We start from the raw sequence: 27,629 nt of genomic DNA, 5'->3' as shown, positions 1-27,629 counted from the left end.
ACCTTACATCAGTGTTCCCAGATAATTGAGTGCCCTCCAGCCATGGATACACGCTTCTCACTGCAAGAAAGTTCAGACGCTTCTCACTGCAAGAATCCTCCTGCTGATGGTCGCCCTAATCCTGGGAACAACGGCCCTGTACCAACAACTGAAGGACAATTGGGACAATGCACTTATCCGACACCACCAGGTGCTGTTTAGAGGACTCAATGACACTGACAGTAAAATTAAGGACTGTTGGATCTGTACTGACAGTCCCGTGAGTTCAAGAACTCTGCCTTATCTGGCAATCCCTTTGACTTTTAAGAACTTATTTATATGTCTTGTTGGCAGTTTGTCTCACACAGAAGACCAGGGCCTGATGATCAAAAGTATAACTTCACTGCAGTCCCTCTCCCCATAGCAGGGTGGGCGGAGGCCCCTGGTGGCAAGACAAACAATAATGCAAGTAGTGTTGATTATAATAGTAGTATATGCTCTGATTAAGCTTATGTTTATGTGAACCAACAGGTTCTGTACCAAAAGGAGAAACTACCAAGATTATTGAGAGGTCTTGGGAACTGCATCAATACCTGAGAGGGAATCTGGCCTCCGGCTGGCAGTTGGGCCTATCCAGGCTCGGTCTGGCCCGCAGGGGTACAGGGGAATCCCCCGGTGGGCCCCTGGTCTCCCACCCCCTGCACAAGTGGCACATAACACATTAGATTTACTGCACTGCATACATATTTTTAATGTACAGCACCTCAACCAGCATATGTTCATATAAAAAACTTAATAAATAATTTATATTCAAATGTATCCATACAGTGGGCCCTCAAAATAAATTTTACTGGTGGGCCCTAGGTACCCCAGTCCGACACTGGGCCTATCCCAACTGAAGTACCTCTGGGTTAAGATGTCAGTTCCAAGATATTTCAAAATGGGGGGAATTGTGAGGGATGAGAATCCATTTTGTATAAATATGTCCTCCATCTTTTGCATATGTGGAAAATTACTGAGCCAGCTGTGAAGGATGAAGGGGAAAGGGGGGTTTCTGTGAATAAACCAAATGTTTTAGCTACAAGGCCAAGGTAAGCAGCTCCCTTGCTCCCCTTATCAGAGTTTGATGTCCAAGAAAGTTATGTTTTGTTTTCTCAGTTTCGGGATGTAATGCTGAAGAATGTCAACTTTGATATAAGATGCAGCAGAAACCTTTTAATTATTATAATTATGTTAGTATAGTGCAGAAGTATTGCCTTTTATAAATAAGAAATCAAATCATTAGTTTCAATTTTCACCCCCTTGGTGGTGGGCCAGATTTGTCTCTGATTATCTGTAGTGTTATAAAGATGTATGCTTATGTGGAATAAAGGAGAGAGAATCTGATTCAGCAGTGTGTCTGTGTCAGCTCTCTGAGCGCTCATAAGGACACTTCAATTGGGACCCTGACAATTAAAGAAGAAGGGGGTTTTGCCCCAACACTGTCGAGGATCCAATGGGACAGTCCCGGACTTCGGTGAGGGCCGAGGTATGTCACACTCTCAACGTCCTTAGCATAAGTACTGTTAGAGGGCACAATATGGGCATAACTGCTGTGAGGGGGCACAATGTGGGCATAACTGCTGTGAAGGAGGCACACAAAATGTGGGCATAACGACTGTATAGATATGCAATGGGTGGAGTTAGAGACATGGCTTCGTATTACCACTATTGTCCCTCTTTGTGATTTTCAAAAGTTGGTAGGTATGTAACAGTATTAGTAACTAGGCCCCAGGGACGGATTATAAAGGATCCCAAGGTTGGAAACTTTAATGTCAAATATTGACACTAGGATATGAATAATTAGTAAAATCTTTTTTTTTCACAAGAAAAAAATCATAGTGTGCATCAATCAAAGGGTGAGTACGTGAAGGACACTAGCATAAGCCAGGAAAGAGGCCCGGTGGTTATCTAGGCATGTGTTAAAGGAAATGCACTGTAGGGCCTACGTAAAATACAACATGAGCAACTACTGAATTTGAAAACACCACATAGAGGTCAGTTTTCAACCGGATAAGGAATGGTTATGGACTGCTCATACCAACGTACTTTTGATTACTTTTTGCTCCATTAATTGATTGTAGGAAACATGTTAGGTCAAAGAAACCCAATGGATCAACATTTTTGCAGATTACCAGTGAGGATGAGTTAGTAACATAGTTTATAAGGCTGAAAAAAGACATTTGTCCATCCAGTTCGGCCTGTCATCCTGCAAGTTGATCCAGAGGAAGGCAAAAAAAAAAAACTGTGAGGTAGAAGCCAATTTTCCCCACTTTAGGGGAATAAATAATTCCTTCCCGACTCCAATCAGGCAATCAGAATAACTCCCTGGATCAACGACCCCCCTCTAGTAGCTATAGCCTGTAATATTATTACGCTCCAGAAATACATCCAGGCCCCTCTTGAATTCCTTTATTGTACTCACTATCACCACCTCCTCAGGCAGAGAGTTCCATAGTCTCACTGCTCTTACCGTAAAGAATCCTCTTCTATGTTTGTGTACAAACCTTCTTTCCTCCAGACGCAGAGGATGTCCCCTCGTCACAGTCACAGTCCTGGGAATGAATAGCTGATGGGATAGATCTCTGTACTGACCCCTGATATATTTATACATATTAATTAGATCTCCTCTCAGTCGTCTTTTTTCTAAAGTGAATAACCCTAATTTTTATCATCTTTCAGGGTACTGTAGTTGCTCCATTCGGGTTATTACTTTAGTTACCCTCCTCTGGACCCTCTCCAGCTCTGCTATGTCTACCTTGTTCACCGGAGCCCAGAACTGTACACAGTATTCCGTGTGTGGTCTGCCTAGTGATTTGTAAAGTGGTAGGACTATGTTCTCATCATGGGCATCTATGCCCCTTTTGATGCAACCCATTATCTTATTGGCCTTGGCAGCAGCTGCCTGACACTGGTTTTTACAGCTTAGTTTGCTGTTCACTAAAAATTCTAAGTCCTTTTCCATGTCAGTGTTACCAAGTGTTTTACCATTTAATAAGTACGGGTGACTTGCATTATTCCTTCCCATGTGCATAACTTTACATTTGTCAGTGTTAAACCTCATCTGCCACTTATCTGCCCAAGCCTCTAATCTATCCAGATCCCTCTGTAGTAGTCTACTGTCCTCTTCAGTGTTAATTACTTTACACAGTTTAGTGTCATCTGCAGAAATTGATATTTTATTATGCAAGCCTTCTACAAGATCATTAATACATATATTAAAGAGAATAGGGCCCAATACTGACCCCTGACCCCACATGAGGTATTTCCATCAGTCATTGTGACCCATAACCAGTAGAGGAGGTGTAATGGAAAGCTCAGCGCCAGTTGTGTTTTTGACCTGCGCCTGGTTTTGCCTCACAGTCACTGATGAAATCAGTGACCACATAAGTGAAGTGTGAACGCGGCATTACTAGTTCATGGATGGGAGAGCCTGGGGCTGCACATAAAGCCGGTCCTACACATCGGATCATTGGGCAGGATCTGCTGACATTGCTCATTGATATGCCCTGCACCAGTCACCGGTAGCCCATGCCTGTCCTCACACAGCCCCTTCAGGTGGTCACCGCCTCCACACAATGCTTGTGATCGTCCCCACCACTTGCTTTGGGTGCTGCTGCATTCTCTACTCCCAGCTCCCTCCCTTCCCACCTCCCTGTAATAACCCTTCCTTCTCTGCTACTGTATTTGGACACCTCTTGCCGCCTGAATAAGGCGATGGAGAGGCTGCGGGTGAGCCTGCTCATCACTCTTTACTTCGGGGGTCTTTGGAGCCCCCATCTTCGGGATTACCGCTGGAGGTTGCTTTTATTTATCAGCTTTTTGCAGTAGGTGGGCGGGCCGAGGGCCGGGCTGTTGGCGTTGTTGTCATGGTTACACTAAGACCTGCCAAGCCCTTCCCAGCTCAGTAACTTCCCGCCCACCTTACTATAGTAACTTCCGCTTTCCCTAATTGGCTCCGCCCAATGCGGGCGCGCGTTGCGCGTTACCTAGTGACTACTAGACTGAAAGATTTGTAGGGCGGCGCGCTTCATGCCCCGCCCACAAATGGCGAGAGGCGGCCGCTATTGGCTGGCCCTCCGTGACAGGTGGCTTCTGGGATTGATAGTTTTCTTGTGACAAGGGCTGCGCTGTCAGAATGTCATGTCCGCGTTCACAGGCGGGAGAAGTGCATGATAAGCACTGAGGGCCAGTGTAACTTTATGTGAAAGTGTGAGCAGCGCCGTGCCCGAGAGGGGGAGGAGCCCAGGCATTTGTGCGCTGTAAACTAGACGGGGAACCGGCGACAGCTCCTGGGTCGCACTGCGCATGCTCCCTGTCTTCTAGAGGCAGAGGGAGGAATGTTTTCCAAGTGTTTGTAACTGCTGTGTGAGCACAGGCACCTCGTACCGAGCGGGCGGACGGTGCGGGTACACCGGGGACTCGAGCAGTGACCACTCCATCCTCCAGCCTGCTGCATTCTCTACTCCCAGCGCCCACCTCTTTCCCCACCCCCTTTACACACACACACACACCCCACAACCTCCTTCCACTGTCTTGTTCCCGAGTTGTCCAGAAAGACAGCCATTCAATCAGCTGCTGAGACTGCTGCACTTTTTTTTTCCTCCCGTGCCCTGGCGCCTGTGATTCCCTGCTGCCGTGGCCGGGCATCCACCGGCTGGAGGCTTGATGCCAGGCACCGAGTGCCCCCCAGCCTTTGTGTTTTCTGTCCCTCTGCGCTTAGCACTAGTGCATTACTAGTTGGAGGCTGCGTGTATTCCTCATCAGGAGGAGGGAGGAGGTTGTGCTTATTAGCGAGTGCCCTCAGAGGACAGATCCTGGAGCTGGCAGGAGCCTGGCGGTGGGTTTGTGCTGGAGACCGGAGAGGCACAAGATGTTAAACCCGACCAACGGCGACCAGACTCACATGGTGAACTACGTGGAGGATTACTTGGACTCCATCGAGTCTCTGCCTTTCGACCTGCAAAGAAACGTCTCCCTGATGAGAGAGATTGACGCCAAATACCAAGGTAAGGGCTCCTGTCTGGAGGGGGAAGTGCGGGCAACTTTTTGCTACTGCTGTTTTGTCTGGCTCCTCCATATGTGTGCGGCATTGTGCTCCTGCCTGGAGGGACACTTGTCATAGGGCGGAACAAAAGCTCCGACACCAGCTAAAGTCACCTGAAATAAACCCGCCGCACAAAAGGAGGGCTGCCTGTAGTGTACGGAGCCGCCAGCTCGGAGGAATGTACAGTCATCAGAGTGGCTGTAGTAGTAACTGTGCTGTAGTGGTGGGCAGGGTTTCCTCTGCCTCATTGTGTTCTCCTAGTCAGACATCAGCTGGATTACCTGCCCTGTCACACAGCTGGACAGCTCTGCATTGTCCTACACACACGGAAAGTCATCTCCATTGTCAGCCGCCCCTGACGGACGAAAGTGGAACTTGGGCTCGGAGGTGTTGGGGCCGCAGTGCGCCGCATGTAGCCCCCTCCTCCCCCGCACCGTACACCGGTAGCGGGTCACTCGGTTCCCCAGAGACGGCCCTGGAAATGCGTCACATTCGGGGAGTCTCCTGCTGTCCTCCCTTGTTTGCGTCTCGTCTGCTGGGGCTGAATGTCAGCGGGTTCCGCACAGTAACTTATTGTGGTAACGCTACCGACAGTCGGTAGGGGACAAGTCACGTCCTGCTAGCGGCTCGGTGCTCTATGCTGGCCGTGTACACGCCTCACAGTTCTGTTTTATGTGTAGACGAAGGGCAGGGGAAAGACATATTTATGTATTTTTCTGCCGCCGATAACTAATCCCTTACATCTGTTCTAAACGCCAGCCGCGCTTTAACCTGACTGGAGCGCACACTGCTTGTTTTATATTGGAGGATAGCGTACGTCATCCTATTGGCACCGCCTCTTTGAGCTCATTGGCCGTTACTCTCTACTTTAGAACGTCCCGGGTGCTGCCTGCGTTTTCATTGGCCGCCGAATTACTCCGCCTCTTACTTGTTGCCTCGCCTTCCTTTTCGCGATTTAAGTAGAGCTCTTTACATTCATTTGAATGTCTCTGCCCGCCCGGCTGTTCTCATTGGCTGACGATGTGTAGAGGGGCGGTCCATAAAAGCCTGCTTTCTTACAGTACTGATATGGGCAGAAAATACAGAAAAGTATATACGTATGCGGCGGCCATGTTTTCTGTGGGCATGATGAGGGATTTCCTACCACAATGGCTATTGTGTGCGAGAGTCCGTTCCTTGTTTATATGGGGATGGAAGACGTCCCTGTATAGGCGCCCCTCAGTGACCAGCCTAGTGTCTGCAGCCGCTGCCCACCAGGTTGTGTGCCAGCTGTTACTTCATGGACGGTCAGCAGAGATGCCACACGTGCCGTCACTCTGTACCACAGCACAACACTTGTTACATTGTACAGAGCCCAGGTTCAGTCAACGTCAGCCTATTAAAGGAGAAGGATTTCTCCCTGACATACAACTTGTGGTCCCTTATCCATATGCTGTGTTAGGGTATATGGACATCATAAAGGGCCCCCCCCCCCCCGTTAGCCTAAAATAAGCTACTCTCACCCACTTTCAGTGGGCAGCCCTCACTGCTCTAGTCTCCTGGCAGTGGCCACCGACACCAGCTGATCGCCATGGTGGCATTGAAGAGGCGGTGACTTCAACCGACAGCCCTTCAACATGTGAGGATGGAGAACACTGTCACTGGTTCCATTGCTGAGCTTCCTTCTCCTCCACATCTGGTCCTCACTGGACATGTCACTGCTGGTGACCAATAAGGGACCTTAGCGGTGGCAGCGGGGCGCATGCCATGCCTTATTGACTGGACCGCAGTGGGGACATGCCTATAGACAGCACAGCGAGGATCTGGGGCATGACCCTTGCACCCAGCCTGTACTAATCAAAAGGGGTTTCTGAGAGCTCCTTTAAGAGAGGCGTAGGTTCTATACTGTATGTACATAGCAATACGAGTCAGAAAATGACACCACACAATGGCTTCATGGTGACCATCATTGCCTGAGATTTATCAAAACGAGTGCAACCAGTTATCAGCTGCTTTCATTTTTCAAAGGTCCTTTAAAATGAACTCTGGATTGTGATTGGTTACTTGGGCGCATTTCTCTTGCACTATTTGTGACCAGGCTCACAATTTTCTGAAAACTTTGGAGAACTATATTAATGTATGTGTTGTGTGAAAAGATTTTTGCAGGCATCTTCTTTTTACACGGTTTATGAACTCCTTGGTGTGCATTCCGTATTTTGCGGAACGGAACAGCTGGCCCCTAATAGAACAGTCTATCCTTGTCCGTAATGCAGACAATAATAGGACATGTTCTATTTTTTTGCGGAACGGAAATGCACACGAATGTCCGTTCTTTTTTGCAGACCCATTAAAATGAATGGTTCCGCATACAGTCAGCAAAGAAAATGGAATGGACACGGAAAGAAAATAAGTTCGTGTGCATAAACCCTTACATTAGGGGTGAGGTTTTATCTCACATTATTGCTGACCTGACAAAAAAAAACAACACACCCAAAGCACCTTCTGCGCCAATCTTGATATCCCTTGTGCTGCCGGAGGATGCGCCTAATTTATCACAGAAAACTGGTGTAGATGAAGATAAGTTTGTCACGGGTGTTGACCGTGCCCCTTTCCTGCACTTTCCACGCTGGCAAGAACAGCGTAAAAAGAGGCACTTGCTACTTTTCAAAAAGTCGCATTTAGGCCTCTTCTGAGTGTTACAGATTGCCTCAGGATATGTTCAGTGAAACTCGCAGAATTTTGGGACCTAATTATTACAGTTTTGTCTGCAATTGGATCCAGTGGTTCATTTTTTTTTTTTCCCGTGCGGGTGCTATCAGTTTAGATGCGTTTTACACGTGAAAAACGCTTTGCATCCGGATGAGGGCTGAGTGAAAAATGCTGAATATAAAACATACTGCAATTTTCACGTAACGCAGAACTGATGCGTGAAAAACAACGCTCATGTACAAAGGCCCATAGAAATGAATGGGTCAGGATTCAGTACATGTGCAATGCGTTCCATTCACGCATTGCACCAGTACAGAAACTTGCTTGTGTGAAAGGAGCCTTAAAGTGTCACAAACGCACAGTTTGTGACTTTTTTTATAGCCACTTTTCTGGCACAAGGGAGATGAGAAGTCTCCCCGTTGACTTTGATCACCTGGAAGGATCAGATGTTGAGTCCAGCCATTGTATCGGCAAAGGCCAAATCTTCCCACTTCTCCGCAGCAGAATAGAGCAAATTAGGAGCATGGCTTAAAACCGTTTTTCAGCAACATGTAGATGGGACTTTTAAAACTTTAACCACTTGCATGAAGGTCCGTACACAAATTAATTTTACGCTGGTGTTTTTTTACCACAAAAAAATGCCAGAATAAGTAAATGCTGTTTTTTAGGGGATCTGTGTTTTTTGTGGAATTTTATAGTGGCCTTTTATATCTGTGTGAACTGCATCCTTTTTATTTTTTTTATTTTTTTTCTGGCACTTTTATCCCTATAGTGTGAAAGACGTTAAAAAAAAAAAAAAAATTCACAAAGCTACAGCCAAAACTCCAGTAGAAAATAAATATATGTGGAAGCAGCCTTACATTGGAGATTCTAAAAAAGCCAACCTAGTGTGAACATGGTCTTTACGTCTAACTTTTGTTTTATTAGATATGGGTTTGCATCACTTAAAGGGGTTCTGCACTTTGTTTTAACTGATGATCTATCCTCTGGATCAGCTTCTGATCGACAGGAGTCTGACACCTGGGACCCCCGCGCATCAGCTGTTTGAGAAGACAGCGGCACTCCAGCAGCACCACGGCCTTCTCACTGTTTACCGCCGGCCCACTTGCGTCACAACTAGTATCAACTAGCGTGGGCGGGGCTAAGCTCTGTTCACTTGAATGGAGCTTAGCCACGCTAGTTGATACTATTCGTGACGTCAGTGGGCCGGCGGTAAACGCTGACGATCTATCCAGAACCCCTTTAACAATTTCATTTTGATTAAGCTAGACAATGATCTGCTTAGCCTTCAGTACTTTTATCCACTTATAGCTTAGGGTACACGGCTACACAATGACATTTGTCGCGACATGTCTCAGTAAAGTCGCGTGACATATTTTTTTGTAATGATTGTCGTGTCGCAGACCAACACCATAAAGTCAAGCACACCTGTCCAGTCAATCTGCCCCCTGGAGGCTGGTTTTAAAGTCAGTATAAAACTGAGTCTGCTTATACAGCACCTACCAGTAGCCATTGGGCTCCAGGAGAAGTATATAGTAGGCTCAGCATGCATGTGAGTACTTGCATCCCTGGATCCGATGAAAGCTGTAATGGCACCGGACGGGGTTAAAAGCAGAGTGTGCTTGGCGTGCATGCTGTACCTGCGCTCCCTGGACTTTATGTGGCGGTCATGGCCCATAAAAGGTAGGAACTAGTGTTAGGGACCACTCATGAAGGCGACCTTGACGTGGTGAGTGGCTTATTACGCTTTGGCCAAAATGTACACCAATGCCTTATTCAACATCCAGCATAAAGGCAGGGCAGAGTGCTGGCTGCAGTGTGCGATTGCATTTTGTGTTTTTACATTTATATCTCTATTTCGCCATCGCAATCTGCACCTGCTAGGGGTTGTGCGGGCTGAATTTTCCATATTTTTCTCTTTGTAGTACGTATTGGAGGCGTGGCGATCTCCAAGCAGTCAAGCACACCTGTCCAGTCAATCTGCCCCCTGGAGGCTGGTTTTAAAGTCAGTATAAAACTGAGTCTGCTTATACAGCACCTACCAGTAGCCATTGGGCTCCAGGAGAAGTATATAGTAGGCTCAGCATGCATGTGAGTACTTGCATCCCTGGATCCGATGAAAGCTGTAATGGCACCGGACGGGGTTAAAAGCAGAGTGTGCTTGGCGTGCATGCTGTACCTGCGCTCCCTGGACTTTATGTGGCGGTCATGGCCCATAAAAGGTAGGAACTAGTGTTAGGGACCACTCATGAAGGCGACCTTGACGTGGTGAGTGGCTTATTACGCTTTGGCCAAAATGTACACCAATGCCTTATTCAACATCCAGCATAAAGGCAGGGCAGAGTGCTGGCTGCAGTGTGCGATTGCATTTTGTGTTTCAACACCATAAACTGTCGGACAAAAATCCAACTTGGATACTGTAATGTCGCAGTCGCATCATGTGGCAGTGCAACACCATTTAGGGCTCATGCACACGACCGTATGTATTTTGCTGTCCGCAAAAAATACGGATGACGTCCGGTCCGTGCGGATCGTTACAGCTGGCCCCTAATAGAACTGTACTGGCCTTGTCTGTAATACGGACAATAATAGGACATGTTTATCAAGTAAAGCAGGCACGTTTCATCTGGTTATATAGAATTATGGATAAATATATTTATTTCTGCAATATCAGCATATAAAAACTATAGTATTAAAACATATGTTGAGTAACAATATAGTTAATAATAATATTATTACAATATAGCAGCAGGTATAAACTGTAGCAGTGATTATGCAACAACAATGTTTCCTTAAAATAGCAACCATATAGCAGCAGATGTAGTTGTAGCAGTATTTACCAACGACAGTGTAGCAACAATATTGATTTGTTAATAACAAATGTGGTATTGAGGTATCAGCAGTTATTAGTATAAAAACAATATTAGTCTTGTGGATAAATAATTCCCAGTTTTAGGATGCAATTTCCACTACCATCTTGATTTTGAAATACATCGGTTGGTGACCCCAATGGGTGTGCAGCAGTGTTCCTTTAACATATATCAATCCCTGTTATTTTTGTTCCACTCCCAGTGTTTTGGGTGTTGCTGCATCCAAGTTTTCGTATATTAGCAGGAGGTCTGGTTTTACTCACTGTTTAGTTGTAGCATTTGTGCTGATTTGAGTAGCGTCCCACTCCAAATGCAGTGCACTTGCCCTCCTTGATCGCGCTGACTTTAGTTGTGTTCGTAGCGTTCATTCACCCGAGTAATAGTGTCTGTTTCTGCCGTAACTCTGCGTCCCATGTGGTGACTGTTAGTCCCGTAATACAATATTGCGAGATTTCGAATGTTCGTTGATGGTGAAAATTTGAATTAAATTCGATTTGTTGTCAGCAATATTCGTGATCTTTTGATCGCTTATCTGGATAATATCTAGAGAATTTTCGATAGTGAGTCTCGCGATTATGGTTAAGTGGGTCTTTTTCGGAATGTCCTGCTAAACACGTTTCGAGGTTCACACCTCTTCCTCAGTAGCCATATCCGAAATGCCCCAAGATCAGTCCTTTTTATGCCGGTTTGTGTGCTGCTTAAAAAAACTGGAATCGGTTCTGTGTTGCTCCAAAAACCCGGAGAACATAAAGTTTTAGGAAAATATGTTTTAACAATTAAAAGTGTAATCACTTAAAACATCTATACACCAGATAGCATTATCTCAATGTAGATTTCCGATGAACAACATACATAGATTTTGGTGAAAATTGCATGGTCACTCTTCTATGCGATCTTCATGCGATTTTGTGTATCTTTCTATGCATTTTTTTTCATAGTTATTATAAATAGTATTTTTAACCACTACAGGACCGCTGCACGCAGGGATGTGCATTGCGGGCCGGCAAAAGTTAAAGTAGTATTTCGTCACCAGCCTGCCAGCCAATGATCATCGCTGGCAGGCTGGTGATTTTCAAAAAAACGAATCACAAGCCATATAACACCTTTTATATAAGGTGTTAAATGGCTGCTGTGCTCCTCTGCTGGTCCTTTTCATCGGTTGGATCCAGCAGAGGAGCACAGTTCACAGCGAGTACACCAAACAGCACATTTAGCCCCCAGATCACCCCCCATCACCCCAATTAATCCCTTGATCGCCCCTGTCAATCACCTAGTGAAAGGGGAAAAAAGTGATCAGTGTAAACTGTCACATTTTTTTTTTCCACTAGTATTGACGGTTAGGTTTAGGATAGTTTAGGCCCCTTTGTTAGGCAGTTTGCGCCCAGCCCACCGCACCGCAGTCACTTATTCGCTGATCACAGTCAGATCTATAATAGTATTAGTGTCACCTTAGCTCGTCCTCCACCCAAAAGACAGTGTTTGCCCGATCAGGCCTAATCGGTCGTCCACACGTGCGTTCACCCACGCCCGCCCCGCCGCAGTGACAAAAAAATATATTTTTTTGATCACTGCACAATCACCTTACAAGCGCTGCGGCGATAAAAAAAAAAAATCAGTTTTGATATTTTTTATCAATCGCCGCGGCCTCCGGTACTTCGCTAGTCTCCCATTTGTTAGACAGGCTTGCTTTTTTTCTTGGGTAGTCTCTGGGAATACCCCCTGAATTTAGTTGTCCAAATGGCAAATAAGGGGTATTCTTCTGAAGAGGCCTACAGGCTTCTGACCCAGTCGGATGAGGAATGGGAACCCTCATCTGACGAATCCAGCGGGTCACAATACGAACCTGTAGAAAGCAGTGGCAATCTGACCCAAAGCTCGGACGAGGAGGTTGAGGTCCCTGATACCACCAGGCGTACCCGGCCCCGTGTTGCTAGACCACAGGTTGCGCAGGATCCACTTCAAGGGCAGCAGAGTGGGCAAGGGCAGCAGAGTGGGGCGGGCGCTGTCTGATTACGTGGTGAGGCATACACCAGCAGCGCAGCCCATCCTGGACCTAGTACCAGCACTGCCGTACAACATGGTGAAGTGGCGAGCACCAGAAGGGCAGTTGAAGCTGGTACGGTGGCACGTGCATTAGTTCCCCCGTCACAGCCACCGCACAGACAGGCCCGTTGAGCCCTTAGAGTCCCTGAGGTGCTGGCAAACCCTGATTGGCAGCACCCAACTTCAGCCGCACCAGTAGTTCCCCCTTTCACCGCCTAGTCTGGAGTTCGGGTTGAGACAGCTCAGATTGGATCGGCACTGTGTTTTTTTTTTTTTAGCTGTTCTTGACTGCGGAGCTGTCGGACTTAGTCGTGGCAGAAACAAATCGATATGCCACTCAATTTATAGCCGCCAACCCGGGCATATGTTGGCTCCCTATTTACTTTCCCGCAGAACCAGACGCTTGTATAAGAAGGTGTCTATATTTGATTCATCTGGCTGTATATAATAGTTTTGTTCTCCACAGTAAGGCTGGGAGAACAAGATACTTCCTCAAATTTCAGGAAGAGATCATCGAGAACCTCCTGTATCCAGGAGGTTCCGTGTCCCCAACCACCAGTGTAGTGAGCCGTCTACACGAGCGACATTTCCCCAGTGTTGTTGCCGGTACCTCAAACTAACAATTTTTTTTTTTACCTTCTAGGTGGACCAACTGATCGACCAGCTGCAGCACTAATGTGCATTCTGACAGAGAGTCAAAAAGTGTCACACATGTGGTATCGCCGTACTCGGGAGAAGTTGGGCAATGTGTTTTGGGGTGTCTTTTTACATATACCCATGCTGGGTGAGAGAAATATCTCTCTAAAATGACAACTTTGTATAAAAAAAAAAAGTGAAAAGTTGACTTTTAGAGAGATTTCTCTCACCCAGCATGGGTATATGTAAAAAGACACCCCAAAACACATTGCCCAACTTCTCCTGAGTACGGCGATACCACACGTGTGACACTTTTTTGCAGCCTAGGTGGGTAAAGGGGCACAAATTCTAAAGAGCACCTTTAGGATTTCACAGGGCATTTTTTTTTTTTTTTTACACATTTGGATTTCAAAGTACTTCTCACGCATTAGGGCCCCAAAAATGCCAAGGCAGTATAACTACCCCACAAGTGACTCCATTTTGGAAAGAAGACACCCCAAGGTATTTTGTGATGGGCATAGTGAGTTCATGGAAGTTTTTATTTTTTGTCACAAGTTAGTGGAATATGAGACTGTAAGAAAAAAAAAAAATCATCATTTTCCGCTAACTTGTGACAAAAAATAAAAACTTCTATGAACTCACTATGCACTTCAGCGAATACCTTGGGGTGTCTACTTTCCGAAATGGGGTCATTTGAGGGGTGTTTCTACTGTCTGGGCATTGTAGAACCTCAGGAAACATGACAGGTGCTCAGAAAGTCAGAGCTGCTTAAAAATGCAGAAATTCAAATTTTTGTACCATAGCTTGTAAACGCTATAACTTTTGCGCAAACCAATAAATATACACTTATTGCATTTTTTTTATCAAAGACATGTAGAACAATACATTTAGATAAAAATTTATATAGAAATGTAGTTTTATTTGAAAAATTTTACAACTGAAAGTGAAAAATGTCATTTTTTTGCAAAGAAATTTAGTAAATTTCGATTAATAACAAAAAAAGTCAAAATTTCAGCAGCAATGAAATACCACCAAATGAAAGCTCTATTAGTGAGAAGAAAAGGAGGTAAAATTCATTTGGGTGGTAAGTTGTATGACCGAGCAATAAACCGTGAAAGTAGTGTAGTGCAGAATTGTAAAAAGTGGTCTGGTCATTAAAGGGGTTGTCCGGGTTCAGAGCTGAACCCGGACATACCCTTATTTTCACCCCGGCAGCCCTCCTGAGCCTGGCATCGGAGCATCTCATGCTCCGATGCGCTCCAGTGCCCTGCACTAGATCGCGCAGGGCACAGGCTCTTGTGTTTTCAATAACACACTGCCGGGCTGTAACTTCCGCCCAGCAGTGTGTTCAGTGACGTCACCGGCTCTGAGGGGCGGGCTTTAGCTCTGCCCTAGCCGTTTTACTGGCTAGGGCAGAGCCAAATCCCGCCCATCAGTGCCGGTGACGTCACCGGGCTGCCTGTCAGCCCCATAGAGAGCCCGGTATGTCACCGGAACTCAGAAAAATGCCTTTGCCCTGCGCGATTTAGCGCAGGGCAAAGGAGAGCATCGGAGCATGAACTGCTCCGATGCTCATGTCAGGGGGGCTGCCGGGGTGAAAATGGAGGGATGTCCAGGTTCAGCTCTGAACCTGGACAACCCCTTTAAGTGTGTTTAAGCTAGGGGGGCTGAGGTGGTTAAATGGACTATCCACATATTCTCTCAGTAGTTGTCATAAGATTCTCTGATATTCTAAATGGCATAATAATAGTATACATTCAGTTTCAAACAATTTTGGCCCCAAGCATATGTTGATTGGAAGTAAAACCTCAGTAGTTTATGTGATTTTGTATATATATATATTTGATACATAGAAGAAACGCATATGCGTTTTGCATGCGTTCCGCCCCCCCCCCCCCCCCCCTTAATGTATGTATTAAGGAATACCTCAATAATTGATATAGTTACACTTAAATTTCCGATATATGGAAAAAACGCATATGCGTTTTTTTCTAAATTTACATGAGTTTTTTTTCTTTTTTCAGGTATGGTTTACATCGCTCTTGTACTTTAATAAACATGACATTTTTGATAGTTTCCTAACAGCATTTTTGATGTTTTTGAAGTGTAAATATGTAGATATTGGGCGGGTGCCCTCCACCAAGGGAAGATCGGAGTGCTGGTAAACAGCCTGACTCCGATCTCCCATTGGCGAGGGGCCCCAGCCCGTTCTCACAGGAAGCCGAATAATTCAAAATCTGTATTTAAACCATCAGGTAATAGTGTTAAAATCATATATTCTTCTGGCCTCCTGTCTAGACATTTTCGCAATGTGAAATAATAGGACATGTTCTATTTTTTACGGACATACAAAAACGGAATGGACACGGAAAGAAAATACGTTTGCGTGCATGAGCCCTTACTCTCATTACAAAAAATGTCTCGCGACATTACTGCAACAAATGTCGTTGTGTAGCGCTAGCCTTCAGCTGTTTAATTTGTACTAGAAGACTGAAAGAAAGATATGTTACCAAGGTGCAGTCAGTGGAATCCTGACTTTTGGGTTTCAAATCCTCTATCGTAGGCAGTGATGTTCTTCTGCGTCCCTGATCTGTATATTGATGACCAAATGCCCAATGCTGTTACATATTTGCCGCTGGAGCACAATTTGTGCTGTGCCTCCATAATCCATTCAGCATTTATCACACCTACGGCAATTTGCCTTTGGTGTGATAAATGTAACATCCTTGGATGTGGTGAAAGCTGTGTTCTCATTTTCTCTTGTGATGAAGAATATGAAAATAAACCCTCAGCCCCCATATGTTGTAATATGCAGTAGGTGCAAATGTGCTCTAACCAATATATAGGTTACCTGTACCTATTTGAGAGAGATGAAATAAGAAAACACCATAAAATGTGCATTACATGTTAGCAGTATGGAATAAATCCAATGCAAGAACAGATAGTTAGTTATATTTTTAGTATATATTTTTGACTAGAAATGTAATAGTTTTTGTTTGTTTCAAAAGCTGCAACACATTTGTAAAAATAGCCATAGCAATACTGACCTGCTAGAGCATGAAGGCCAGAGGGTGCTCTTGAGTTTTAAGTTATGCTGCCAAGCTCATTAAATAAATGCTAATGGATGCCAAGGAGTGATACGTCAAAGTCAATTGGGAAGCTGATCAAAAGTGATTTATTTTCAGTTTTTGTCCAGGAGGTGAACTTGCCAGGGAAAGCAGATGCTTAGTATTGAGGAATTAAACCTTACATGGTGATAGTCATCTGTGTAATTTATGGAGGCCCTGGGTCCTTCTGAGCAGTGACTTAATAGGTGTTTCAAGTGGTGGACTTCTGCTAACTCTAACTTTTTGTTATTGTAGATATCCTGAAAGAGTTGGACGACTACTATGAAAAATTCCGACGTGAATCCGATGCAGTACAGAAGCGACGCCTTCTGCAGTTCATACAGAGAGCTCTTATTCGTAGCCAGGAATTGGGTGATGACAAGATACAAATAGTTAGCCAGATGGTGGAACTAGTTGAAAACAGGACACGACAAGTGGACAGTCACGTGGAACTGTTTGAAACATGTCAGGATCTAAACGACAGTACAAGTAATAGCAGCAAGAACACCCAAGAGAAGTCTAAAAGTGAGGCTCTCTCTCAGACTGAGAAAACCAGCAATAAGAGATCAAGGAGGCAGAGGAACAATGAGAATCGAGAAAATGCTACCATTAATCATGACCATGATGACCTTACATCAGGAACACCCAAAGAAAAGAAGCCAAAAACATCAAAGAAGAAAAAGAGATCGAAAGCTAAAGCTGAAAGAGAAGCATCACCTGCAGATCTCCCTATTGACCCCAATGAGCCAACCTATTGCCTGTGTAATCAAGTTTCATATGGTGAAATGATTGGGTGTGATAATGAAGAATGCCCAATAGAATGGTTTCACTTTTCATGCGTTGGACTCAACCATAAACCAAAAGGAAAATGGTACTGCCCTGAATGTAGAGGTGAAAATGAGAAAACCATGGGTAAAGCACTTGAGAAATCCAAAAAAGAAAGGGCCTACAACAGGTAGTTGACTAGCAGTTCCCAAGGGAAGGCTAAAGCATTGTATTTATTGCCCAGACACGCCTTGTGAAGGTGATGAGGGTGGCAAACCTTTTTTTGTATCCAAGTTTAGGGATATTCATGTTTATAGTGACAGCAATAACATCACTTTATCCCATCCCTTTGTCTAAGAACCTACCTAGTGAGCTGGTTTATTGTTCATGCCATGCATGTCTTCTCATGTTTGTCGTCTCGGTCCCTTTCTGGAGTAGATGGGGGCGGAGAACATATCAGTTATGGTGGATGTCTAATGCACTTCTAAAACGTTTAAAAGCACTGTGTCCATCCACTAGTTTTCTCACAGCGCATTGTCTTGTTTTCGGTTATGTTTTCACCACTACCTTATGGCCAGCAATTATGCCGGGTTATTTGATGGTAACAGCATATATCCCTAGAGATTTTGACTTTCTTCAAGAGCCACTGCTTTGTAATTTATTTCCGTATACCCCTTGTGAATTATAAATGTGACCCATGCTCTATGGATGCATTATTGGTCCATCAAACAGAATTTAAGACAAGTAGCTTATTTTTAAAGTGATGCAAAAATTGCATTTTACACGGCAAATATTTTATACTTAATTCTGGCCAGGGAACCAGAAGTGGCCATTTTAAAAATGATTAACAATGTTTTTTTATTCAACCAAACAGTGGTTTAGTAATGATTCACACAGATCAAGCTTTATACAGGCACAGGTATTAGTGAAGCAATCCTAATTTGTATAAATGTACATTTTAAGTGGCATTGCACTTGATGTATTATAATTGGAAATGCAGCTGAATGCCGTTGTATAGCTAATGTGCATTTCCTTCTGTATGTATGAAGATTGTACAGCTGTGATACTTAAAATAAATACACAGATCTATGGAAAGTATTTTTTTTTTATGAATGGTTGTTTTCTATGCAAGAATAGCACCAAAAAGAAATCAATCAGAACAGCAGCATACCATGTTACAGTTTGAAACCTCATGTTACATCATAAAACATAATGTGAGACATAACGGTATACTACAGTAACCAAAGGGCTGATAGTCCTGAAAGTAGCTTAGCAAGACGTGGACATAGAGAACATCCTATTAAACAGGAGAGGAAGTGGGGTGCACACCTAAGGTGTCATGCGGAAAACCAACACTGTTAAGCCCCCAAGTGTACAAGAATAAATATCAATGCTACATCCAGTGCTACATCCAGAAGAAAGGCTTGACTACATCAAAGCAAAAGTACATGGGGGGGGGGGGGGGGCACACCTTTATATTACATGACACAGGGAAAGCTATGGAGCAGACTCAGAAGCTGAGAACGATCCATACATGGCAAGTATCAAAAGTGCTCAGAATGGTGGTAAAAATAAAAAAAAGATGTATACCCCCGATCACCCTCTGCTGCCATTTTGATGCTTACTAGGTCCCCACTGTTCTTAACTTCCTGGTCCGGGCTTAACATGGAACCAACACAGTGAACGCTGTAAGGTAGCAAAATGTCAGAAAGGGAGTTTTTGGTGATCACTCTTCCTAAAGAAGTGATTAGAAGTTGGATGTACCCTAAAATGGTACCAATAAAAACTACAGCTAACCCCCTCACATATGCCGCTGCAGCCAATGAGGTTTCAGCAGTGGCGTGTCCCCAAACAGCATGTCTCTTGCTGCTTGGGGACACGTCACTGCTGAGGCCAGTTATTGGCTGTAGCGGCAGATGTGACCTTGTCCATATGTATGTTGACAGACTGGGAATGGAAGTGGAGTACAGAGATCTGGGGAACAGGTAAGCATGTTTCTCTTCACAGGCCCCGCTGGCTGGGGGTAGGATTAAAAAGAAAATTCTGAACAATCCTTTTAAAGTAAAATATGAATGCAGAAAAAAGCAAACAAGTAACACAAAAAATGCCCAAAAATGGACTAACCACCTAGATGAAAAGCTATCTATGTTGTACAAAGCAACCAATCACAGTGTATTTTTCTAAGGCAGGATATAAAATGAAAGCTGTGCTATCATTGGTTGCAGCGGGCATCAAAGACAGATCTTTCTTTTAGACCATTTCATAAACTTCCCCCAAAGTGTGAAACTGGCCTAAGGGTGCTTTCACATGCAGTTTTTAGTGGTGTTTGTCTGCACCTTTGTGCTTGCAATATCTCCTTTACAATCTGCATCCATTTTTGAGAGCTAAATTGTTTCTGTAGCACATTTACTCATGTACCTTGTTGTCTGGTATGGTGTCAAATGAAAAATGATGAAAGGCAACATCCTTCACTGCCAGGCTGGGATTAAAAAGCAGCCCTGCTACACAAACCCAATATATAATGTTAATCCGCTTATTATATCATGGGAAAACTTTTTGCGCCAGGTTGGTATCAGCTATTGGTCACGCCCCTCACCACTCCCTTTAATAAGAAAACCACGCATTCAACAAAAGTAGGAAAACAAAAGTCCATAATAGGAACACCTATTCACATGATCAAGGACAGACATAACATCAATAATAGTACCAAATGCAACAATACAGCTCAAAATACACCCCAAAGTCACATATACCACAGTGCAGCTCCACACAACAGTGCAGCACAGAATACCTCCTTAGAACTATCACCATATATCACATTCCAGCAAAAAAATACCTCCTCAGAAGTGCCAAATAAATACCACAGTACAACTACTGTGCTAACTAACAAGTTAGATTTTTTTTGGGATAAACTTAAGGGAGTTATCCTGGCAGTTCCCTGGTTTTCCCCCTTTAAAGGGGTTGTCCAATGTCATAAACAGCCCCCCCATGGGCCGGGCCCCTCACACGGAATATACTTACCCCGCTCCTGGTCTCCTCACTATACTGGGTAAGTATATTCTGTGTAAGGGGCCTGGCACATGGGATGGGGGGGGTTGCTGTTTGACATTGGATAACCCCTTTAAACCCTATACACGAATCTGGTCTTTGCTGCAGGGGAGCCACTAGACTGCTTCCTCCTGGAATAGTCCCTATGTAGTTTGAAGCTGAACCCTGCACGGGAGCCACTAGGCTGCTACCTCTTGGAATAGTCCTTGTGTAGTTGGAAGCTGACATACTGGGGTCAGAGACACCAGTACAAAGCACCAAGGGAACAGGCAATAATCGTAGTCGGGAAATGGTCGAAGGTCAGGGCAGGCAACAAGGGTTCAATACAGTAGCAGAGGTAGGTACACGGGCAGACAAATGGAACAGCCACTGGGGAAGCTGCCTTTACACCCTGAGATGGTCAGCCATAGGTTTGGGAAGATTGGGGTGCACGCGCTGCTCCTTTAAGAGCCAGGGAGTGAGCACCTTATGGTCAATGTTAGAAGACCAGGAAGAGGGGTGCAGACTGCGGCCTGCAGTTCTACAAGATAGACTGATTTCCAGCGGCCAGGCTTGTTGCAGATGGGCAGAGGAGGGCCAGCGAGTCAGACCACCGGATCTGTGAAGGTTGCAGCATGATAGAAGATGCAGGACCGTGGTGAGCAAGAAGTGCCACCGTAACAGTACCCTCCTCCTTACGCCCTCTCTTCTTTGAACCGGAACTTTGCAGAAACTTCTTCAGGAGAGCTCTGGCATGAATGTTCTGCAAGGGCTCCCAAGATCTCTCCTTTGGTTCAAACCCTTTTCAGTCAATAAACAAGGTGTGCCTTTAACCTTCCTCATACCCAGGATGTTCTTTCCACTGTACACACCTTCAAAGCTGACTGAAGAGGCAGCAGAAGCAGAATGTCTTAAGACTGGCCAGACCTTGTTCCCAGGTGAGAACCGTGGTGCAGGCATGTGTCTTTAGTCATCGAACTGCATCTGAGTTGAGGTCTGTAGAAGAGTGGCCCTAGTCATGCCAAATCTGCGAGAAGTTCTTTACAGAAGAGTCAGCTGCTGATACTCCAGAGGAAACTGCGACAGGAAGAGGCACCCATAGTTGGTGACCATACACAATGTAAAAAGGGGACTTGCCAGTAGCTTTGTGTGAAAGATTATTATATGAAATCTCTGCCCACAAAAGTAAAGTAGCCCAATCATCCTGATGAGCATGGTGAAGTGGCGCAAATAATTGGTTAAGATCTGATTTATACACCCCACTTGTCCATTGGTCTGCAGGTGGTAAGCAGATGAGAAGTACCATTTGACATCCAGAAGGTGGCAGACAGCTTTCTAGAACTTTGATGTAAACTGAACTTCCTGATCTGACAAGATTTTTGAAGGAAATCCATGAAAACTGAATGCAGAATGAACAATTTAGCTGGCAGATGGGAGACCAGACAAGGGCACAAGGTGGGCCATTTTAAGAAACAACCTGCCAGCACCCAAATGACAGGCAAATCAGTATTGAAGTCCATGGTGATATGCTGTCTAACGGGACTTCGGGCACAGGCAAAGGAAGACTGAAGCCCGCAGGTCTTTGTCTCTGGGTCTTGTTTTGGGCACAAGTGGTACAAGCTGAAACTAATTCCCAAATGTCTTTGGACATGGAAGGCCACCAGAAGTGTCACAATAAGAATTCGGATGACTAACGAGCAATACCTCTAGACCAGCACCCGTTTCCTCTTGGCAGAAGGGACAAAGGTTTTGCCTGCTGGGATATCCTTCACGCGGACAGGAACAACTGGTATAATACAGGCTGGACCTATAATATGCTGAGACTCTGCCTTTTGATCAGCAAGGTCAAAAGAACGGGATAAAGCAGCCACCTTGATGTTCTTTTGTGCTGGGTGAAAATGCAACAAAAAATTAAACACGGCAAAGAACAAAGACCACTGGGCCTGGCAAGGGATGAGTCGCTGAGCAGACTGAAGATTGGCCAGATTTTTGTGATTCATATAGATGACAATAGGTCATAGTAATTTTGTTTAGCGGAGGAGAAGGTCTCGGAGAAGAAACCTCAGGTGTACTTTTCTAGAGTCCCCTTTTTGTAAGAGTACATATGGCTCCAGCTCCCACAGAAAGGGGCGCCATCTTGGAGCATCGCAACAGCTGCGGTATAGGCAGCAGCAGCATTAGCATATGAGGCGCCAAAACAAACGGTGAAAGGTCCTCTTTAAGGGACTTCAAAGCAGACTCTGCCTTGTGAGACTATACTTTGGGATTGGCCCCTGGGTAAGAGTAAGAGCAGAAATTGGTGCCTTTTTGAGTACAGAAATGCAGGATAAACTGTCTTTCGTAGTTGGTGAAGACCTCTGACAGCTTCTCGGGATCCATAGAGATGCCATTGACAGAAATAATATGGCACAGGAAAGACCAGGGAGTCTTCTCAAAAAACATTTTCAAATTTGGTGTATAGCCGGTTCTCACACAGACACTGGAGGATGTTGTGGACATGTCTGCAAGTGGACAGATCTGGGGAGAAGACCAGAATGTCGTCCAGACAGACCACAATACAAACACAAAGGAGATCCTGGAAGATGTCATTCACTAGTTCCTGGAAAACCGCTGGAGTTTTACAAGATATAAAAAGATATTCATAATGTCTGTCTCGGGTGTTAGATGTGGTTTTCCACTTGTCCAAATCAGATTAAATTCAGCTTAGTAAAGATCGTGACACCACAGATTCTGTCAAACAACTCTATCAACGGCAAGGGTTACTTTATGGGTATTTTGTTTAGGCCACGGAAGCCAATACAGGGACAAAGAGAGTCATCCTTTTGAAGTAGAACCCAGCTTTCCTTAATGTATTGACACATGGCCTCAGTGTGAGGGAAGGAAAATGGGCAGACTCAGTCTTGTGGAGGAGTTGTCCCCAACAGCAGGTCTATAGAGCAAGCATAAGGCCGATGTGGAGGTTACGTCTCAGAATTCTTTTTCTCAAAGACCTCGTTGTAGCTGGTGTAAACAGGAGGCAACCCTTTATTTATTTAATTTACTCACTTACATAGAGCTGACATATTCTGCAGCGCTTTACAGACCTTATCATTGCTTGCTGTCTCCAAAAATTTCCGTATCAGAATGTCTTTGGAGTGTGGGAGGGAAACCCATGCAAACATGGATAGAACATACCAATTCCATGCAGATGTTGTCCTTGGTTGGATATGAACCTGGGACCCCAGCACTGGTAGGCACCAGTGCTAACCACTGTGCCCAATTTCAGATTTTGTGTGACAGATGGAACATGGAGAGGATATACAAACTGAATGAACTCTGTGAGAGCCCTCCCATCAATGGAACTCACCAAAAAAGGCTTCTCCAGGCACTAGACGTGTATTCGGTATTGGTTCACCACTGCCAGATGCAGGAAGTTGACCACAGGTCATTGGAGTGCCGGATCAGATGATCTTTTTCAGACAGCTTGACATTATCCACCTGTATGGGTTTTGAAGCAAATGTTGGAGAAGGACGAATCAGTGATCTCTGCAATGAAAGTGCCAACTGAGGAGATCTTCTCTTGTGAACAACTTGGTTGGCTTGTTCCTTAAACTGTAGATCAACGCGGGGGGCATCTCATGAGTCATGACCAGCGAATTCATCCTAAATACACCTTTACAGTTCCTCCCAAAACACATATTGCCAGACGGTGAGTTTGCTCTGGCGAAGTTGCAGTAAAGAGGTGTTAGCAGTAGAAGTATGTCTGGGTTCCTTGAAGACTCTGTGGAAGGTTGCTAGGAACTCTTGCAGATTCAGCTAGTTGAAAAGAAGGCAGTGTGAGAAGTGAATGGGACTCCTTGTAATTACACCTGCTTGCCGCTGCAATGTTGACGGCGAGTAGGTAAACAATTAAGGGACGGCAGCGCTCACATAAATGCAGCCTGCTCTTCAAACAGCTAATCGGCCTCGGATAGGAGGATAGGTCATCAATATTAAAATCCCAGAAAACCCCTTTAAGGACATTAGTCTTTGTGGCCAAACCACTACCTCTTGGAATTGTACTGATGTAGTTGGCAGCTGACCCACAGGGGTCAAAGACACTGGTGCAAAGCACCAAGGGAACACTCACAGTCAGGAAATGAGCTGAGGTTAGGGCAGACAGATTTCGTGCAAATCAGTGAAACAAGTCTGAGTTTAGGGCATGCAGCAAAGGGTCAATATGGAAGTCAGGCAGAGGAGGGTCAGAATCTGTAAACTAGCAGGGGTCAGTACATAGGCAGATAAATGGAATAGCACATCTTATGTGGGTCTAGTAGAGATACACCTATTGCCCTCCCACTGGGTAAGGTACCTTAAGTACCCTGAGGCAGTCAGCCATAGGCTGTGAAAGATTAGGGTGTGTGCACCGTATGGTCAGTGTCAGAAGACCAGGAAGAGGAGTGCAGGGTGTGGCAGTGCAGTGCAAGAAAATACACTGGATTCCAGCAACCGGGCTTGCTGCAGGTTGGCAGAGGAGGGTTGCAGCATGGTACGGGATGCTGTGCCCACCCTAGATAGCAGAATGGCGGTGGGCATGAAGCGCGATCATAACAATGTGCATCTGCTGTGTCATTTGAACAGATTTGAATTGGGGCCACTCCTAAGGGTGTTATCTATATAGCACTTTAATCCCTGTACAGGGATCTGTACACCGCTGTTCAAGTGAATGCTGACTCAGCTGGGCAAAAAATACATTGGTGAGGAACACCAAAGGAAACCGTTTTCAAGTAACAAGCTGAAGTCAGGGCAGGCAGAGTACATTTAATCCGATAATCAGGCTGAAAGTAAGGGCAGTGTAAGTAAATAGTAAGGTCACGGTACAGAACCAATGCTACCAGTGTTCCTTAGCCAGTCCAGTTAATAGAAAGCTATGGTTGCTCTAGGCTCTCCACCAGAGCTTGCTGCAAAGCCAGATGGACTTGGCTGCTAGGGACCCAAGTTTGGTCTGCAGATTAAGGTAGCAGGAAACTGGCGCAAGCTCACTAGAAGCAAACCTACCAAGGTGCAAAGAGTTGCAGACATACAGGGTCAGAATCAATAGTGGTGAGAGCCAAAACAGAAGATAAAGGGTTAATCCAGAAACTAGCCACAGTCAAAGTTCCATGAGAACAGTAGAATCCATTTTAGCAGATGAGTGTTTAAGCCAGAAAATAAGTCAGGATATCAGGATAATCAGTGGAAGCCAAATCAACAGATGAGGGGTTCACCCAGAAAACAAGCCAACAGAGGGTTAACAAGCAGGTGTAGAGATTCAAAGCACAGAAGTACAAATAGAGCCAGGACAATTGAATCAATCACAGGCAGTTGGCATTGACTGAGTAGCAAACTTAAATCCCCCATCTAGCCCTAGGACATTAAGACATGACTGGACAGTATGAGAGTCAGGCAGAGGTCAGGTCAGACAGCAAAGGATCAACTTTCAATAGGCAGAAGTCTGTCTCAGGTGATCAGAATGTATATAGCCCACCTTCACAGAGAAACTAGCATGCTAGAAACACTATTGCTCAGGCACCTTTCCACAGGGTAAGGTTCCTTCAGTATCCTGGGAAGATTAGAAACTGCATGGAAGAGGAAGTGTCACGGATGTAGTAGGGAAGAACACCAAAAGACAACAAGAAGGAAGGGAAAAAGGTCACCACATATAAAACCCTGTTCCTGGCCCGAACTCCTATCTGTATGGGCACCTCTCGATGGTAGAGATGCCCATACACAGGAACCTAGAAAACCCTGGTGGCCCTCGGATGCCCTAATGGTAATGACAGGGCAGTGACTACCCGCTCCTTCCCTGGTGAAGGAACCAGCGTCTCGCTGAGGCCTAGTAAACAACAAAGGTGGGGGGAATACAAAATACAACAAACGGAACACTTAACTTCTGAGGCTGATGGATGATGGATGAACAGGACTTCAACTAGAACCACACTCCAGCTCTTCCAAAAACCAAATGAAGCTATCCAGAGAAAAGAGTGATGGGTAATGTCAGACTAAATAGGGGGAGGCAAAGGTCACATGATCCACACCTGAACAGGAGGTGTGGACATACAAGCAACACACAGACAAAGTGAAACCAAAACCAAAAGAGGCTGTCAGATCACTAATGTGCAGATAATCTTTCAGACCTTCTAAAACCTGTCACCGGTGTGACAGGAAGTGAGCATGCCCTATTGGCAGATAACAGAGTATAGGCAGGAAGCAGGCCTACACGGAGTGGACAGAGCAGTACAACTTTTGTGGCTGGGCCTATCAAGCAGGAGCAGAAGGACATTTCTGGGTCCAGACCACCAGAGATCTGGAGCAGGAGTACAGGTGGCCATGCCTATGGGGAGCAGGGAGATATCAGCGGGCACAGAGCACTGAAATAACAAATACCACAGTACAATACAAATCCACTTCCAGATACCACAGTGCAGCACAAAATACCTCTACTGTAGAACCAGCACAAAATGCTTCCCCAGCAGTGCCAACCAGATACTACATGACAGCTCAAAGTGTGCCAAATACCACAAAATACCTACCTACAGTTATCACCAAATAGCATGGCGCAGCACAAGATGCCCTTCCAGCAGCCCCAAATACCACAGTGTGCCACAAAATATATTTACAGCAGCACTAAATACCACATTATAACTCAAATACCTCTAAAACAATATTAAACCTGCCATTTGAACGCCCCTAGTGCAGTGGCACTAAATACCTACCTGAAATCATCATATACCTCAGTCCAGCCCAACAAACCTCCCCAAAAGCACCAAATTCCACAGCGCAGCACAAAATACCTCCCCTGCTGTGCCAACCAAATAGCACAGGTCACCACAAAATACTTCCCCTGGAGCACCACATAAATGAATGCAGCACAAAATACCTCCCCAGCAGCACCAAATACTACAGTGCAACTCAAATACCTCTAAAACAGTATCAAACCTACCATTTGAATGCCCCTAGTGCCGTGGTACCCACTGCACTTTGCTTACTTCCTTAGCAGATCTGTTGAACCCACCATGTGGCTGCGGCAGCCAGTCATTGGCTAGAGTGATAATGTCTGTTTAAGGGTCCATTGACACGTCCGTGGTGTGTTGCGGACCCGCAACACACCCGGCCGGCACCCACTATAGAAATGCCTATTCTTGTCCGCAGCCTATCTTTTGCAGAGCTGTGGACCGGAAGTTCGGGCCTAAACCTGGAAGTCCGGGCCGCGCTCCGCGAATGCGGAAGCGGAGAGCACATAGTGTGCTCTCCACTTCACGTCCAGGCCCATAGAGAATAAATGGGTCCGCACCCGTTCCGCAAAATTGCGGAACAGGTGCGGACCCTTTTGCGGATGTGTGAATGGACCCTTAACAGTAGTTCACTGATATGGGATTACTGAAAGGACCAATTCGTAGCAATTTCTACAAATGTCATTACAGGGGCATG

General features: G+C 45.2%; 1 protein-coding gene across 1 annotated transcript; it reads left to right on the top strand.

Annotated features, from left to right (window-relative positions):
- The first annotated feature begins 4,167 nt into the window (after positions 1-4,167).
- LOC122931213 (inhibitor of growth protein 1) lies at positions 4,168-18,263 on the top strand. The gene is made up of 2 exons (XM_044285245.1): positions 4,168-5,027; positions 16,665-18,263. The coding sequence occupies exons 1-2, from the start codon at positions 4,892-4,894 to the stop codon at positions 17,366-17,368; spliced, it is 840 nt and encodes a 279-aa protein (XP_044141180.1). The 5' UTR covers positions 4,168-4,891; the 3' UTR covers positions 17,369-18,263.
- The last annotated feature ends 9,366 nt before the right edge of the window (positions 18,264-27,629 follow it).

This window comes from Bufo gargarizans, chromosome 3 (genome assembly GCF_014858855.1).
Source record: "Bufo gargarizans isolate SCDJY-AF-19 chromosome 3, ASM1485885v1, whole genome shotgun sequence".
Lineage (NCBI taxonomy): Eukaryota > Metazoa > Chordata > Amphibia > Anura > Bufonidae > Bufo > Bufo gargarizans.
The sequence above is the reverse complement of the archived record's forward strand: the minus strand, read 5'-3'. Positions and strand labels throughout refer to the sequence as shown.

Excerpts from the sequence above, each read along its gene's own strand:
- LOC122931213 (XM_044285245.1), top strand. The coding sequence starts at position 4,892 with ATGTTAAACCCGACCAACGGCGACCAGACTCACATGGTGAACTACGTG. Across the intron at positions 5,028-16,664 it reads GATTGACGCCAAATACCAAG|ATATCCTGAAAGAGTTGGAC; the intron begins GTAAGGGCTCCT and ends TTGTTATTGTAG.